This window comes from Trichomonas vaginalis, chromosome II (genome assembly GCF_026262505.1).
Source record: "Trichomonas vaginalis G3 chromosome II, whole genome shotgun sequence".
NCBI classification, from domain to species: Eukaryota; Parabasalia; order Trichomonadida; family Trichomonadidae; genus Trichomonas; species Trichomonas vaginalis.
In genome coordinates, this window is record NC_067204.1 from 12,699,254 (window position 1) to 12,716,849 (window position 17,596).

Consider the following 17,596-nt stretch of genomic DNA (forward strand, 5'->3'; position numbering starts at 1 on the left):
TTTTCATGTTTAAATTGTTGAATGCATCATGTCATTGTATTAATATCTTTATTATGGACTTATGATCATACAGAAATTTCTAGAAAACTATCTGATTCTTTAGACACTCCAATTCTTGCTGCATTTGTTTTGCCAAAAGGTTCAGTCTCTCAAAAAATAAATCATACATTTTCAATACTTTCGGAAATCTTAGATCCATTTATAAATGTTATTTATACAGTTGTCGATTGCTCCTACTCGCGGTTCTGTTTAACCCATGGCATCGGTCATTATCCAACAATTTGCCTTTTAAGAACATTTTCGCGCAAATATTGGAAATGCACTGACGAAACTGATATCTCTGGTGTATCGAACTTTTTAAAATACGAACTTACACCTAATATCAAAACTTCTTCGTTTTATTCTTCAGAAATTCGTGAAAAACTCCTAAGTGGAGGCACTTTATTTTCACTTAGTGCTAATGATCAATCTGATCGAACTTTTGAGGCTGTTAAACGTGCTGCAATTAAATATAAACCCTTTGACGTTTTATTTTTATTGAGTACGTCATATTATGATGGAAAAAGCATCACTGCGCATTTTTCAACTAAATGCCAAACTTCTGCTTCTCTACAGTCAATTTATATTGATGAATTTGTCAGATTTAATTCATTTAGTGTATATCATCAATACACGTATGAAGAATTTAATAGTGGAGGAAATTATATAATATATGCAGGATACGAAAACAGATTTAGAGATAAAAACAAAATGATTGACCAAATAGTAGAATTAGTCCCATGCGATTTTCCTGGAAAGATTGGATTTGCTTCTCTTTCTTCAGAACGATGGATTGCAGAAATAACAGGAAAATATAATTCGATTGATCCTTTTGTTGTTGGGATCAATGTGGACAAAAAGTGCTTTATTCATATAAAAAATATATCGCAACTTAATGACTCCGAATTTTATATCGATTTGATGGTATGCGAGAAATCTAAAAAAATCTTACCGCGATCTCCTTACAAAGGTATTAGAAACGATGCTATGTTTCTAGTATTTCTAGGAATCATAGTTATCAGTAGTTTTATTCTTTTAATTTTCAATATGAAATTTAATAGCCGCAGTACAAGAAAGAACAAATAAGTTTGTTTATAAATTGTTTGTAAATATTAATTATCATGTAAAATTATAAAATTTTATTGAAAAATTATTTAAACAAAAATATAAGATATAAAGGAAATGGGACTTATTCTCCATCATCGATCTTAAGGTCATCAGGAAATTTATCATGAACGTTGTCATTAAATTCATCTTTGAATTCTTTCAAAGAAGCCATTATTTCTTCCAATTTTCTTCCATCTGCCATATCACTTGGAACAGCGGCATCTTCAGGAGGCTGAACATTTAAATCTGTTGTGAGTCTAACTTCTGTTTGGGCCAAAAGTTCGAGTTCTGACCAGCTGTAGAGGAGAGGAGATGTAACATCAGTCCATGGAGCAATGTCAATGACATGTGGCCTCATCTTGGGGCTGATATAAAAATCAATAATAATTCTATATGGATGTATCTTCTGGGAAATGAGATTTACCATTGTTTGGGCACCTTCTCTGACTTCTTCCTGAGTAAGATAGTAAGGAACGCTAATATTACGTGATGATACAAAGAAATGTTCAGAATCGCGCATGAAGATCCTAAATTCTCTATTGACTTTGTAATTGAACCATTTCTTAAGAACAATTATTGGCTTGATTTCAACATTTTGGACATTGAATGGGCATGTAATATCAATAAGCATTCTTGTTGATGCTTTAAAGACGTAAACGAGATCCTTGAACGATCTGACTTCAATTGATTTGCCAAAACCTATCCAATTAGAATCGGTCGGAGCAGTAAAGTTTAATTTGGGGAAAGCAACGCCACCAAGTTCATCAATAGCATCATTAACACGCTTTTCCAAATCCTTGAACTTTCCATCTTCAATTATGAATTCATGGAATAATAAAAATTCTTTAAAATCATCAGGAAGTTCAATTATTTTTGATCTTATAGTATCATCTCTGAGTATTGGATACCATTTATCAAAGGAACACTTCTGGATTATCTCTTCCATACAATAAAAATTTGTCTCTTTGAATTTGTGATTATTCAATATTTGAAATGTTTACGATAAAATGTGATGGTAAATTACAATTGTAATGCTCATCTCTATGAGATATACATTAGATACTATGGTTGTCACTGAAGAATCAAAAAATCACAAATTATTTGTGATGAATCTCTAAAAAAAATCCAAAAAAGTGGTGTCAAAAATATTTTCATAATGTTTAAATTCATAACTCGCCCATTGCAATACAATGAGTTTATTGATCTGTTTGGGAGTTACATCGATGCGTTTAATGCACTGTTTCAGCTTAAAACTAGAAAAGAAGAGGAGATCGCCAAGCTTTTCAAATTGATTAAGACAAATTTGTTTGATAAACAGATTTTACATCCTGAAGAAATTATTAGATGCATATCGGGCATGATGTTTTATAATATTGGTTATCTAAAATCATATTTACTACTTTCAAAAATGATTTGCGAAGAATATAACGTAAAACAAGTTCAAGGTGTTTCATCCATATTTAATTTTTTGTTTAACGAAGAATATGGATTAGTTTTAGATAATGATGGTATATGGGAATTTGTGTATTTACAAGATTCATTAAATCATCATATTTTAGAAAAATACACGATAAACAGAGCAATTTTATATGATGACATAAAATCATTTATAGCAATAACTCAAAGTCAAGGATTCGACAAAGCACAAAGTCTTACACCTAACGTTATTAAATACCACAGAAGAGATTGGCATTATAATAGTTTATATCCTATTTCATTAAATGTATATTCTTTACTTGAATTATGTTGTTATCATGGAGCTGTTGATTGTTTCAAGTTTCTACGCACAGAATTCAAATCTGAAATCACTCAAGTTTGTCTTGAATTATCATTTTTAGGTGGAAATCCAGAAATCATGAATGAATGCTTGAAAAAAATACAGCCTAATGATCGGTGCATGAAAAATGCAATCATTTCTCACAATATCGATTTTGTCACATTTTTGATGAATGAATACTCAATAGAAATCAATTTAGAAGATTGTGTTAAATACAAAAATCTTCAGGCCTTTTTTATATATTTAGAAAAAACAAAAGATATTGGAAGCTGCTTTGCTAATTCGCCTTTGTTCAATGATCTAGATCTCTGTAAATATTTGCTTAAACATAGAGCAAAAATCAGTTCAAAAGATAAATACGGAGAAACGGTACTTCACTCTGCAGCAAGAAGTCGAAATATCGAGATAATGAATTTTATCGTATTGAAGGGTTTTGATGTTAACGCAACTAATAATCTTGGAGAATCCGCTCTCCACATAGCATCAAAAATTAACTGTAAAGAAATTGCCGAATTTCTAATTTCAAATGGTTCAAAGATTAATGCAAAAGATAATGATAATAAAATGCCGCTTCATCACGCTGCAACTTGTTATAATGCAAATAAAGATTTGGTAGAGTTTCTTATCTTACATGGTGCTGATATCAATTCAAGAGATAATCAATATAGATTACCTCTTCATTATGCATCAATTCATCACTCACTTAAAATAGTGGAACTTCTTATTACACGCGGAGTTGATATAATTGCACAAGATTGCTATAATAAATCTGCTATGCATTATGCAATTGAAAATGATAATGAAGAAATAGTGGAACTCTTGCTTCCATATGTAGCTGATATAACTTTGGCAAATAATGGGAAAAAAAGTATTCTGCAATTTGCAATTGAAAGCAATAATGTAAAAATTGTAGAATTTTTTGCTACACATGGTGTTGATATCAAAATAAAAGATAACAAAAATAAAACTGTTCTTCATCATGCAGTTATTAATGATCTAAAAGAAATGGTTAATTATTTAATATCGCTCGGTGTTGAAGTCAATGCAAAAGATAATGATAATAAATCTGCACTTTATTATACAATTGCAAACAGTAATACGGAAATAGTAGATCTTTTAATTTCAAATGGTGCTGATGTCAATGCAAAAGATAGTCAAAATAAAACCATTCTTCATTATGCTACTAGAATTCATAATAAAGAAATAATAGAGCTTCTAATTTCAAATGGTGCTGAAATTAAATTCATGGATGATGAAAATAAATCTTTTCTTCATTATGCAGTTGAAAACGATAATTGGGTAATAATAGAGCCTCTAATTTCACATGGTATTGATGTCAATGCAAAAGATAATGACAATAAAACGGCCATTCATTATGCAATTGAAAACGATCAAGACCTTATAGTTAGACTTTTAGTTTCAAATGGTGCTGATTTAAATTCAAAAGATAATGAAAATAAAACTATTCTTCACTATGCAATTGAAAAAATGAGAGAAGAAATAGTAGAATTTTTAATTTCAAATGGTGCTGATGTCAATGTAAAAGATAATGAAAATAAAACCATTCTTCATTATGCAGTTGAATATGATGTTGGAGAATTAGTAGATTATTTTGTTCAACTTGGTATTGATATAAATTCCAAAGATAAAAATGGTCAAACGGCTTTATATTTTGCAGTTGTTAAAGAATTACCTGAAATGGTAGAGCTTTTAGTATTACTTGGTGCAGATATCGATGCAAAAGAAAATAAATTTGGAAGCACGGCACTTCATTATGCAGTGATTAATGAATTGGATATTATGATAAATAACCTAATTTTGAGTGGTGCAGATGTGAATGCAAAAGATGATATTTTAGGGAATACACCACTTCATTATGCGGTACTTATTGATAATCCATATTTGGTAAAACAATTAATAGACCAAGTTCAGGTAGATATAAATGCAAAAAATAAAAATGGTCAAACCCCCCTTCATCTTGCAGTCTCTAAAAACAAGAAATCGATGGTAAACATTTTGGCATCTAATGGTGCGGATATTAACTCAAAAGACAACGAAAATAAAACTCCTCTTCATTATGCTGCCCAATTATATAATAAGAAAATGATTTACGAACTCCTGAAATTTGATGCAGATGTTGAAGCAAAAGATATCAATGGAAATACTCCACTTCTTTATTTGGAAAGATTGAACCATGATACTAAGCAATCAAAAGGCAGTTTTTTCAGTAATTCGTTTTTTTAAACATATTATAATTTATCATTTTTGAAATTAGAATTTTACTTCAATAATTCAGCTTGCTGTATTATCATGGGATATGTACAAGATGAATTGATGATATATTATGAAGAATAAATAATGTCAAGCTTTTCAATAAAATTTATTTTGTGCTGAAGATTCGCAAGACTTTTAAAAACAAAATGTTCAGTAAAATATTCAATAGTGTTGAAGGAAAATCTAACAAAATAGTTTAACAAGAAAAATATTCTTCATAAATACTGTCTCTTCTTTTTGGAATGAGAATGATACGAAGTACATTCGTTTGGATTTGAATATAATGAACTAAGCCTATCCGCTTGTTTGGTTATTTGGTTTACAATAGAAATCAAATCATCAATTTTTTCTGTGTGTTTTTTGAGTTCTGGATCAGATGTTTCGGATTCAGTATCGCTACTTTCTGATTTCTCATTCTTTTCATCAGGATCTAATAGATCTTGAAGTCGTCTGATTTCTTCATTCTGTCTAACAAGAAGATTACGATCTTGCGATAACTTACGATGAATTCTATCTGATTCTGCTAACATCTTTTCAATCTCCTTGCAAAGATGTCCTTCTTGGGCATCTAATAATTGACAAGATGAAATATAGTCTGTATTAGAAGGTTCTTTTGGTTTGTTTGAATTCTTCATAAGGGAATTGAGCTTCTTCTCAATTAAATTGTCTTTAACACCAAGTATTTCAGCAATATTATTAATTCTTTCATTGAATGAATTAATTTGGCTATCTTTGTCTTTTATGTTTTCGAGATTTTGTCCTTGGATTCGAGAAATATCCGATTTAAACTGAAAATTCTCCATTGTTAATGCCGTTATTTGTCCAATTAAGAAATCAAAAAACGTTGTAAGTTTCCTCGGAGTTGATTTTATATTAATGATTTCCTTTAATATTTTTATTTGATCCTCATCAGATGGAATAGTTATTGCAAGCATTTGGCGAACTCTTGAATCCAAAATTGATTGGAATACGTTTTCACCATACCCTGGAAATTCGTTTGATGAATATTGTGAGCTTTTAGACATATTAGAACTTCGCCTCGTTGACATTTAAATAATAAACGTACACCTATAAATTATGCAAACTATGTTTATACTTCTTATCTTGAAATTTGGTGAATGATTGAGGGCAACAAACAAGTTTTTGAGTTGCGTATGCCATGAGTCTATTTAAAAATCAAATAGAAAAATAGAAATCTACTCAAGAGTATAATCAAAGCAGAACTTATCAAATAATGTTGGACATGGTTATAGATAATGTATTTTGAATATAGGAAATCAGATGCAGACTTATTGGAGAATTTGAAAAGTTATTCGGCATAAAATCGACTTCAATTATTGAAGATATACGCTATTGAATTTGATAAAATTAATTTATTATAGCCTATTTCTATTCTTTGTGCACAAAAAAATGGGAAGCAATAAACCATTTCAATTTTTACGATAAGAATTGAATGGAAATAAAATTCAACATTTAATTAATTTAATAATATTATATTAATACAATCATTTATTTAAAACTAACGATAAAATTCTGGCAAATGATTGTCATTTGAGACAAAACCCCTTTCGTCGAAATTAGAATCGATAGTTAAATATATGTAGAATATAATATCTAATTTTTATGACCACACCTTCTCACAATGATTTGAATTGGAATTCAAAAAATCGAATAAATGGATCGCTCTATCAAGTATTCGAAGTATACGGACTCAGCAAAACTTTTAGGAAGCAAGACAGAGACTGGGGTCAGACTTCTAAGATCCATGGTGAAAAATAGAGAACAATTCGGAAAGCCAGATATCAATTTTGATGTATGGAAATACGATTACATTGTTCCATGGAATACCTTATTTGATATATTCATCGTATTGCTCTATGTATTATTTGCACTTACATTTCAGTCCACAAAAATGTCGAATTTTCATAATTTCGGTCTTATTTTCGATAATTACTTTCTTGGCGAGACAGATGAGGATGATGATGGGCTAACATATATTTATTTCAAAAAAACTTTCATCGAAATAGTTCAAAATGTTTCACAAAGTTTTTTTACATTTGTTGACTCATTTCCATCTCAATTAGACTTTGAAAGAAGTTCAAATTTAACGGTTTCGCTTTACGAAACAGGCAAAAATGTTCAAACATTCGATTATTCGCCTGAAAACGTCACAAATATATCATCTGTGGCTACTCGCGCTGCCAATTCCAAACAATTTGAAAAATTAGTTTTGGATGTTGACTATGTTATCAAAGAAATTACGTCAGATTCAATGATGACTTTTATTACAGTTAAATATTCTATGATTTTTCTGGATGTAGATCAACTTGGTGTTATTGAATTACGCTCTAAGCTTAAAAATACAGTAACAAAGCTTATTGGAACAAATCCAATTGATTATGCATTTAGGACAGAAATCTTTGCTGTAGGCATTTTTATTGTTGATACTTTTGCATTGTTGTTTACGATTTCTCGTTTTATTGTATTTTTCAAAAATGCTTCCGTTTATTCCACGAGAAACTACTTAACTTTTTACAGAGCTGTTCTTCGTAAGGTTGATGGATGGGAAATTTTCAATCTCTTCTATCAATCATTAACTCTTATCACTATATTGATATATTTATTAATTTTAGATCCAAATTTTGGATATCAAAGATGGCTTTTATTCTTATTAGGTGTAGCAGCATTTATCCATTCTTTCGGATTGTTCAGATACCTGAAAATGAAAGATGATTTGTGGCTCGTCGCAAGATTGGCAGTTCGATCATTGGGACAATCATCATCATTGTTTTTAGGATTTACTCCTATCTATTTAGGTTTTGTTTTCGTAGGAATTGCCTTCTTTGGATATTTTTGCAATGTATTCAAAGGATTTTTAAGAACAATCAAGGTTCTTTTCTCTATATTCCATTGTGATATTGTTATGGATACCGAAGAACTGGTGAAAGATGCTGGAGTTCTTCCTGATTGGATTATTAACTTTTATATCTTCGCTTGGACGAATATGACTGGTGGAATGATTATTAATGTCATTATTTCAGTTGTTGAAGTCACATTGGATTCTCTTATGACTGAAAGAGCGAATAAGCAAAATCGTCGAAACGAATAAGTAATATAAATGATATGTTTTGTATTTAGAGTTGGAAAAAAAATAAATTTTTTAAAAAATTTATCTGAACATTTTCCTGTGCTGGTTCAGTGGCTTTCCTGGATTCTTTTCTGCTGTATCCTTGTTCTTTTGTCTGATCTGTTGTGAGATTTCTTTCATCCTCTGGCGTTTGGCCTGTGGATCCATCTTTTGTTTCTCTTCTTCAGCCTGTAAATCCTCTTCTGTAATACGTAATGAACGAGATTTGATGGAAATTGTTTCGACTGTACGCATAGCTTCTTCTTGTTTTCTGATTTCTTCTTCTCTCTTCTTTTCGCGTTCTTCTTTCTTCCTGATAAGTTCTTGGGCACGAGCAGCTCCATAAACTTGCTTGGCCTTAAGTTCTTCCTGTTGCATCTTCTTCTTATATTCAATTTCTGACTTGATTTCAGCCTGGAACTGGCGAACGGATTGTTCTTTAGCCTTCCTCTTCCTCTCAAGATCAGCGTGTCTTCTCTCTGCTTGTCTTTGCTGGCGCTTGACAGTATTTTCTGCGAGACGCTTTGCCATTTCGAATTCTTGTGTTGTTCCGGAAGATGTACGTGAAGCAAGACGAGTTCCGATCTGGATTGTATCTTCTGTAACATTATCAAATGACTCTTGCATCTTGACTTCCTTTTGATCAAGCTCATTGAGGATTGTTTCACGAGCTTCTAAGTCAGCTTGGTGAACTTCTCTAAGTAAGTAGTCATTCAATGATTCTTCAAAGTCTGGCAAATTTTCGGTGTATTCAGCATCTGGATCATTGCAAGATGTGCATGGGTATGGAGAAATCTGTGGATCGAAGAGATAGCCGAAGATGCAGCATGCACGGCGCATGAAATCGGCATCTGGAGACAAACTTTCGTTGCTCATTTTTTGAAAGGTGACAAATGTAAAATGTAAATTTTTCAGAAATGTAAGCATTAACCTGATTATGAAAATCAAATATCCATCATAAGGAAGTCAATTTGGAAAATTGTTTTCACTTTTGGAGAATATAATTTTCCATTTGGAAAATTTAAAAAGTGAGACGCGCAGGATTCATGGAAAAGTTCTTCTCTCCAAATTTTTTTTCAAAATCAAAAAAATGAGATAAAAAAGTACGTTTGGAAAATTCATTTTTAGCATTTTAGGAATTTTCTCACTTTTCTTCCAAATTGACATCCTTATCCATCATGCTACATTATTATTTTCATGGAAAATGTTCGGAGATCAGGAATGTTTAATGTATTCAAATTGAAACCATTCAGATTTATTCTATATCAATAGTTATTTCATCATACCTTAAGTTAATTGGACCAATTTTTATTTGCCTGTTCAATAAAACCAATTTATCAAAATTGTTCAATATCTTTCAATAACAGTTTAAACTCATTAATGAAAATTTCTAAAGAATTCCATCGACAGGTTATCTTTTTGGAACTCATTTGCTAAATCCTAATTGAAAATTTTAAAATCCCAGGGCTTTTTTCATTGAGTAACACTTTGTAAAAGACATTAACATGTAATTCAGAGATTTCTTAATATTATTAACGAAGATTGGATACCCTTACATTGCGTAGTTAGAAAGAGAATATGATATTGTCATGATTGCTAAAGTTTTAGGCTCCAGAAATGAATATACATCAAACTGAAACAATTGATAAATTGAATGAACTTTTGAGAGGTTCTCAAATAAAAAAAATTATCTAATTTTTTACAATATTACTATTATTTTATCCATATATGTATATATAGTAATTTGAGAAAACTTTTAGGAAAAAATAAGTTTAATAAAAATCTGAATTTTACTTGTTGTGGGATTGTTATTAATTGACACTCCAGACGTATTACTAATAGTTATGCGTATGCAATTAAAGTATTTCTGATGGACAAAATGTGAGATTGAGTAGGGGTAATTTTAGCTAAAAGTGACACGCCTGTAAAAAGCGACACACCCGTGAAGGGTGTGATTACCGATCGGTAATTTCGACAGTTTAGAATTTAAAATTTTTTATGGAACTGTTGCGAGTTTCATAAAGAATTTAAGGAATATAAGCAAAGATTTGAATCAAAATCTTAGACCTAAGCCGCTCGAGTCGCTCGCGGCTTCCGCGAATTACAGATCAGCAAAGATTTGAATCAAAATCTTCGAACTAAGCCGATCGCTTCGCTCGCGGCTTTCTTTATTATTTTAAATTTGCATATTTCCATCAAAAGTTCATAAGGTAAAAAATTTCGTTTATATTATTGCAAAATAAAATCTTCATTATCAAAATAATATTAAATAATAATATAATATAATTTATAAACAACTATTATTTAATAAAGTTTAATTGCCAAGGTTCATCTAATTTTTTGATTTTTAATGTTTTATGAATTTTATTTATCATGTATATATCTAATGAAGATTATATATGTAGAAGATAAGTACCTTAATATGTACGTAAATTTTAATGAAATTTATACAACATTATAAAAATTTATGAATAAAAACTTGATATAAAATAACATTTTTATTTTTACTAAGAAAAAAAAGGTTTTTGATAATAAATTTATTTTATTTCGAAAAAGTAGCAATAATCGTAAAAGGGTATTGATAGGCTTGCTAAAGTAACTAATTTTAGCTGTCAAATACTTTTGTATTTTGAAATAAATTAGTATAAATTTGTTTTTACTTTTATTTCGAAAAAGTAGCAATAATCGTAAAAGGGTATTGATAGGCTTGCTAAAGTAACTAATTTTAGCTGTCAAATACTTTTGTATTTTGAAATAAATTAGTATAAATTTGTTTTTACTTTTATTTCGAAAAAGTAACAATAATCGTAAAAGGGTATTGATAGGCTTGCTAAAGTAACTAATTTTAGCTGTCAAATACTTTTGTATTTTGAAGTAAATTAGTATAAATTTGATATTATTTTAACTCCCTTTGAAAACCTCAATTTTCCATACAGAGGGAACGGGAATAGCATCCAATATTCCCTGAGAATGGTTGCGCATTCTCAGTTCCCTCTATATTTCGAACGAAGCTCTCATCGGTCTTTTTTTTAATACTAAACGTTTTTTTTTTCCTGTCACTTTTAGCTAAAATTTGGGTTTGCCATGTGAGATTTATATCAGATAATTCATTTCTACTATTAAGTTATTCATTTATGAGTTTGCACTTATTATTCATAAAAGATTAATGAAATGGTAAAAAAAAATCAATCAAATTATAAAAATACAACATATGGTTTTTTATGGTTGTCTCATAATAGCATTTCATGAGAAAAAATATAATACTATTTATTTTTGCATAGTTCAATTTTTTTAAATAATGCAAGATATCCCGCCATTAGTTTTCATGAAATAATCCAAAAATCAGCATACACTTGAGAACATAGCAGATCTACATGTTTTCGCTATTTATTTTCCAATAATATGAGGGGTTCACGGGATAAAGCTTCATTAAGCATAATTGATTACAATATCATCATATATATACCGAACATATAACAAATGGGATATTTGTATACTAAAATAAAAAAGGAGCAAATTATATAATTTTTGTCATGCTACTTATAGGTTCAAAAATCTTATAATATAAAAATATTTTCAAATACAAAGAAAATATGTGTTTATTTCAAATTTGAAAATTAGATATCTTGTGGGGTCCACTTTCCTCCTCTGTAATCACCTGTAGGGTTATCCTTAGGAAATCTTTTTGCATTTCTTGCCTTGTTGATCTCTTTTCTTGTTTCTGGTGTAGCTTTCTTTTGATTTCTGGATTTATTTTTCTCATATTCAAGTTTTTGGAGTTCGCGGATTGAAGGAGATATTTGGTAATTATTGACACGATTGTATATTTCTTGTTTGCATTTCTCTCCTTCGTTTTTTTGTAAAATTGTAACAGCCGTACGCATTTGTTGTGCATGAAAAATAGCGTGACTTCACTTTTGACAAAAGTGACACTATTTCTGATGGTTTTGTCATTTATTTGTCAGATTTATAAATGGATAATAATGCTGTAAATCAGATATTAATTAAAAATATTTAAGATTTATGTTCGAATTGAAAAGCAAAATGATATTTTTTTAATTGAAAAACGTTAATATCTGATATTTTGAAGTTTTTAATATTTGTTAGTATCTTAAATTATTGAATGCATACGTTTTTTATGTTCTCAATTTTAAAAAAATTGTGAAGAATTTAGTTTTTTGGAGATGGATGTTTAATATTTGTGAGTGAGAATGCAAGCAGGAGTTTGGTACTTTAAGGCTAGGTTGAGATAGATTTCCCATTATATTATCTGTGAATATATTGTTTGAAAATTCAAGATATAAAAAAATATTATCAAAAAATTTTATATTTTTAAATACAATAGGGTGGAAATATAGTACGATGAGATAGCAATGATATATTTTATAATGGGAGGTAATCTGAAGATAAGTAGCAAATTTTTGCGATTTTGATTGGGAGTTGGAGGGTGTGAGTACTATAGCATGTAATAGTATCTCACACCCTCCAATTCTTCCTATGGCGCCGAAAATTTTTGGTGAAATGCGACGACATTTCACCAAAAATTTTCGGCGCCATATAGAGAACTATAGTCTGCGAGGTACTGATTTTATCTATGTACCTCGCAGACCATAGTTCTCAGCCAAAATGGCTAATAATTTGAGAGTCTATATGATAATGTAAAAGTTAAAACATTCAAGTATTTAAGTATTTCTTTAAAATATTAAGTTTTTTATTTTTCCAATAAAATTCTAATATCAAATATTTTTATTTAACGATTAATTTTATTTATATTTTTATAGTTTTTTTTAAGAAAAATATTGTTAGGGTTTTATGGATTTTCAATTAATATACAAGATAATTCATGAATGTATATATTTCCAAGTTTTTAAGGATGCAACACTTTACATTTGTAAACTGTCAAAAATGAAGTCACGCTATTTTTCATGCATTACAGGTTTTGTAAGTGGCTGAAACACAGGATATTCTTTGTTGTTGTAAGACGAGTTACGGAAAGTGAGGTGAACCGAAAAAGTGACACTTATTTGGTCGGATAAATTCCCTATATATTTACTTGTCAAAAAAAATCAGACTTTTTTTGCTTTAAAAAATTTATAAGTTAATTATTGAGAACGAAGGTGAAAGGAAATGGATATCTCTTACCTTTCATTCCCTCGAGAAAGTTCAAAAACTTGGGTGCAATCAGTTCTGATTGCACCCAAGTTTTTGAACTTTGTATAAGGAATTGTTGGCTATGATGTACTGATCATGAATCAGTACATCATAGCCAACAATTCCTTCGCAAACAGCGGGAAACTTTGTCTGAATAGTTTAACATTCAGACAAAGTTTCCCGCTGTCAGAGAGGGAATGGAAGGGTAAGAGGTATATATTCATAATGTATACCTCTTACCCTTTCATTCCCTCGAGAAAGTTCAAAAACTTGGGTGCAATCAGTTCTGATTGCACCCAAGTTTTTGAACTTTGTATAAGGAATTGTTGGCTATGATGTACTGATCATGAATCAGTACATCATAGCCAACAATTCCTTCGCAAACAGCGGGAAACTTTGTCTGAATAGTTTAACATTCAGACAAAGTTTCCCGCTGTCAGAGAGGGAATGGAAGGGTAAGAGGTATATATTCATAATGTATACCTCTTACCCTTTCATTCCCTCGAGAAAGTTCAAAAACTTGGGTGCAATCAGTTCTGATTGCACCCAAGTTTTTGAACTTTGTATAAGGAATTGTTGGCTATGATGCACTGATCATGAATCAGTACATCATAGCCAACAATTCCTTCGCAAACAGCGGGAAACTTTGTCTGAATAGTTTAACATTCAGACAAAGTTTCCCGCTGTCAGAGAGGGAATGGAAGGGTAAGAGGTATATATTCATAATGTATACCTCTTACCCTTTCATTCCTCGAGAAAGTTCAAAAACTTGGGTGCAATCAGTTCTGATTGCACCCAAGTTTTTGAACTTTGTATAAGGAATTGTTGGCTATGATGCTGATCATGAATCAGTACATCATAGCCAACAATTCCTTCGCAAACAGCGGGAAACTTTGTCCGAATAGTTTAACATTCGGACAAAGTTTCCCAACTTTCAAGCCGAAATTCGCGGATACCATTCACCAACTAGCTCTTGCTATGATGGTTATTAAAAATCAAGATCTATATTAAATTCAAAATCTACTCAAAGTCACTAATGTTCGATTTCGGAGTGTCAAATTACTGTACTACAGTTGCTGCTTCTTCTGCAACTTGCGTATCTCTGTAACGAAGAAAAAAAATATGTAAATGTTTTAAAAAGTAAGTGTTTATTCTTATTAATCTGACTGAGCTTAGTAAGAAGATGTAATCGATATTGTTAATTTGTGTTAAAAATTAGATTTTATTTTCGATTTTAAAATATTACCGAATTAATTTCTTTGATTGGCTCTCCTCTCGCGGAAATGTTGAAGAGAAATCCTCAAATCCTTAATTTCTCCATCAACTTTCCAAAGGGGTTCTTTGGTGGTATCATATTTTTCGCTGATATCATAAAATTTGTTTGGTGTAAACCAGGTATGTATTTCTGGATTTTTTGGTAACTGTGTATGTGGTGTTGCGTTATAATTTTCGATTAAATTTTGAATTTGATCCCAAGCTACCTCATCAACTTGAATATTCTGCCAAAATCTTTCGATTTTGCCATTCATGTAAGGGCAGTGTGGTATTATCGTGATTGATTCGACGTTTGCATTTTTTAATAAATTTTTGAAAACACCGTAGTTTTCAAGCCCATTGTCACTCCATATGGCAAACGGTTTGCCATATACATCGAAACATTGTTGAATGACACGACTTGTTTGTGCCGCTTCTTTAGTTTCGAGATGTGACCAAGCCAAAATTTTTCGTGATTTATCGTCAATAACGGCATATAGATATTCACCTTGGCGATGATTTAAAAAGTGAATATCTACATGCCATATTTCATTAACGTAAAAAGCTTCGTATTTTGTTTGACCTTTTGCCTTTGAATTTTTTGGCGGTTGTGCAAGATTGAGAAGTTTGAAACATTTATTAACAGTTCTTTCGGAAAATTGAATGTTCAATAATTTACGGTCAAAATAATCTGTAGTTTTTTCAAATGTTGAAGTTGTATTTGTGCGTATTGAATATGGGTCATCTTCTGAATTTATATCCGATTCTGTATCAATTGAATTTGGACTTGATGAAAATAATTCTTCGGCTGATGAATCGTCGGAATTTGAAGAGATTTCTGATGATAACTGTTCAGATGAACTTGAAATGTCAGGAGAACTGTAATCAAACTCTGAATTTTGATTCCGTTGAGACAATTGTGGAATTGGAAAATGAATTTGAATATTTTGTTGATTTTGCATTTGCGATTCAAGTATCATTTGACGATCTGTTATAATTCGGCCGAAAGCCCGGGAAATTCCTATTTTTTGAACTTTATTATGTAAATTTTGGACAGTATTTATTAATTCTTGTGGTGGATCTTTTGGTTTTGGACCTGTACGTAATTTTGGAATTTCAATTTGATTAAAATTAAGAGCGTTTTTAAAAGTTTTATGTGATATTGTGGGAAGAATTCTTCCATCTGTTAAAGGGACATTTTGGAGAACGGTTTCGACGTTAATACCGCTTTGAATTTGTTGATTAGCTTGATTTAACCATTCTAAATCAATTAAATCGAAGATTCTACCACTCATTTTGAAAATTATAAGTTTTGAAAAAAACCGTAAATCATTATTGAATCTAAAAATATTTATGTACAAAAAGTCGGTATATATTCTATAATTATTTAAAATAATGAAAAAGTTGATTTGTGAATCATTGAAATATTAATGCTGTTATATATATATATCAGATGATATAAGATGATTTTTTTAAATAAAAAATAAAATTTAATTTTTTAATTGTTAAAATAAGAATAGTAAGCTTGACAAGTAATTTAAGTTTTTGCTTTGTAAAGTTATTTGGTTGGCAAATGCATTGTGTCACTTTTTGTTTGAGTTCACTTTCCGTAATTTGTCTTATGATATTGTCTTTTTCGTGAAGGCAATTTTCATGCCTTCCGATAAAATGATTTAATGTATTCTTCCATAGGAAAATTTTTTTCGTTGTTTCAATTGGAAGCATGATAATAAAAGTGAACCACTTAATAACTTTCGAATATATCTGATGAAATACTTTTTCTTGGTGTTTTAATGGTCTTCCACGTTTCTTCGGCTCTTCTGCTTTAGATTTGATTGGGAATGCTGGCTGTGATTCACTTTCTTTCTGTTGATTAATAGTTTCTTTTCCTGCTGCTTCTTTATATCCACCATTTTCAAGCTTTTCGAAAGCTCTGCCAACTGCACGTACACAATGACGAGGATCAAGTGTAATTTTAGTATTCGGAGCAGATTGCTGGATGATGGCTTTCGTTTTATTGTCATTGTCATGAACCACTGTGGAAACATTTGTAAAGTCAAAATTTGACATCATCCTCTTTGTACATTCTGTTTTCATCATGTTGGATGGGCCTTCAAAGTCTCCTCCAGAGCTCTTTTTTATAACAGTTGTTTCACCAACAACTTTTCCACGGTTGTCCATCATTAAACTTTGGCACGCTGTAGCATTTCTGCCAACATTATAATGCGAATCAGTGCTTAAAAATGTATCTTTCTTCATTGTTTGTTGAGCATTTTTAATAGATTGCTCTTTATATTCTAGTATTACCTTACCTATTTCTTTTTGATGACGGTAAAACTCTTTTTCACTCGGCACTTTAATATTGTTATCTTGAAATAAATTCCTTGCTCGAGTATAAGAGTCACCATTAACAATTACAGAAGCAGTCCAGTGTTTTGGATCGACTTCCTTTGGCGCATTCTTTTCTTGGGAGTTTTTTCTTGCTTCAATTGATTTTCCGTTAGCTTCACGACTTTGTTGTTTGCGTCTGCTTTGTGGAGGCATATTACGTAAATGGTCGGCAAAAAATGTAATAAACGTAGTGAATAATTAAAAAGATTGCTTTATATAACAAATATAATCATTTTTTCCTTAGAAATCCCATTATTTGCATAACAATATTTAAAAATATTTTTTTGATATAGTTTACAGTCACATCAATATGAACTATATTAAACTATCAGAAACTTATGTATGTTATTAGTAAAGTTGAAATTTTTATCATATTTACACATTAAATTTAATTTTCATGCATATTTAAGTTTTTTTCAACACAATCTTGTATTGTTAGTACCGACAATATGAAAGAAAGTTATACTGTATTTAAT

At 30.4% G+C, this 17,596-nt stretch overlaps 7 protein-coding genes across 7 annotated transcripts, besides 5 other annotated features; 3 read left to right on the forward strand and 4 right to left on the reverse strand.

Moving 5' to 3' along the window:
- Positions 1–21: 21 nt before the first annotated feature.
- Positions 22–1,125, forward strand: TVAGG3_0534520 (uncharacterized protein; the record flags this gene model as incomplete). Its single annotated transcript, XM_001304412.1, has 1 exon — positions 22–1,125. The coding sequence occupies one exon, from the start codon at positions 22–24 to the stop codon at positions 1,123–1,125; it is 1,104 nt and encodes a 367-aa protein (XP_001304413.1).
- Positions 1,126–1,223: 98 nt separating this feature from the next.
- On the reverse strand, positions 1,224–2,106 carry TVAGG3_0534530 (eukaryotic translation initiation factor 2 complex assembly; the record flags this gene model as incomplete). Its single annotated transcript, XM_001304413.1, has 1 exon — positions 1,229–2,092. The coding sequence occupies one exon, from the start codon at positions 2,090–2,092 to the stop codon at positions 1,229–1,231; it is 864 nt and encodes a 287-aa protein (XP_001304414.1).
- Positions 2,107–2,347: 241 nt separating this feature from the next.
- On the forward strand, positions 2,348–5,167 carry TVAGG3_0534540 (ankyrin repeat, PH and SEC7 domain containing protein SECG-related family; the record flags this gene model as incomplete). The annotated part of the gene is made up of 1 exon (XM_001304414.2): positions 2,504–5,167. The coding sequence occupies one exon, from the start codon at positions 2,504–2,506 to the stop codon at positions 5,165–5,167; it is 2,664 nt and encodes an 887-aa protein (XP_001304415.1).
- A 245-nt stretch (positions 5,168–5,412) lies between these two features.
- On the reverse strand, positions 5,413–6,246 carry TVAGG3_0534550 (uncharacterized protein; the record flags this gene model as incomplete). Its single annotated transcript, XM_001304415.1, has 1 exon — positions 5,413–6,246. One exon carries the CDS (start codon positions 6,244–6,246, stop codon positions 5,413–5,415), a length of 834 nt encoding a protein of 277 aa, XP_001304416.1.
- Positions 6,247–6,872: 626 nt separating this feature from the next.
- Positions 6,873–8,306, forward strand: TVAGG3_0534560 (mucolipin family; the record flags this gene model as incomplete). Its single annotated transcript, XM_001304416.1, has 1 exon — positions 6,873–8,306. The coding sequence occupies one exon, from the start codon at positions 6,873–6,875 to the stop codon at positions 8,304–8,306; it is 1,434 nt and encodes a 477-aa protein (XP_001304417.1).
- An 18-nt stretch (positions 8,307–8,324) lies between these two features.
- On the reverse strand, positions 8,325–9,260 carry TVAGG3_0534570 (uncharacterized protein; the record flags this gene model as incomplete). Its single annotated transcript, XM_001304417.1, has 1 exon — positions 8,367–9,200. The coding sequence occupies one exon, from the start codon at positions 9,198–9,200 to the stop codon at positions 8,367–8,369; it is 834 nt and encodes a 277-aa protein (XP_001304418.1).
- Positions 9,261–10,213: 953 nt separating this feature from the next.
- Positions 10,214–11,408: a mobile genetic element.
- A 183-nt stretch (positions 11,409–11,591) lies between these two features.
- Positions 11,592–12,227, reverse strand: TVAGG3_0534590 (uncharacterized protein; the record flags this gene model as incomplete). Its single annotated transcript, XM_001304418.1, has 1 exon — positions 11,942–12,208. One exon carries the CDS (start codon positions 12,206–12,208, stop codon positions 11,942–11,944), a length of 267 nt encoding a protein of 88 aa, XP_001304419.1.
- Positions 12,228–13,456: 1,229 nt separating this feature from the next.
- Positions 13,457–14,413: a mobile genetic element.
- Positions 14,414–14,685: 272 nt separating this feature from the next.
- Positions 14,686–14,718: a mobile genetic element.
- Positions 14,719–14,728: 10 nt separating this feature from the next.
- Positions 14,729–16,023: a mobile genetic element.
- Positions 16,024–16,348: 325 nt separating this feature from the next.
- Positions 16,349–17,273: a mobile genetic element.
- Between the last annotated feature and the right edge of the window lie 323 nt (positions 17,274–17,596).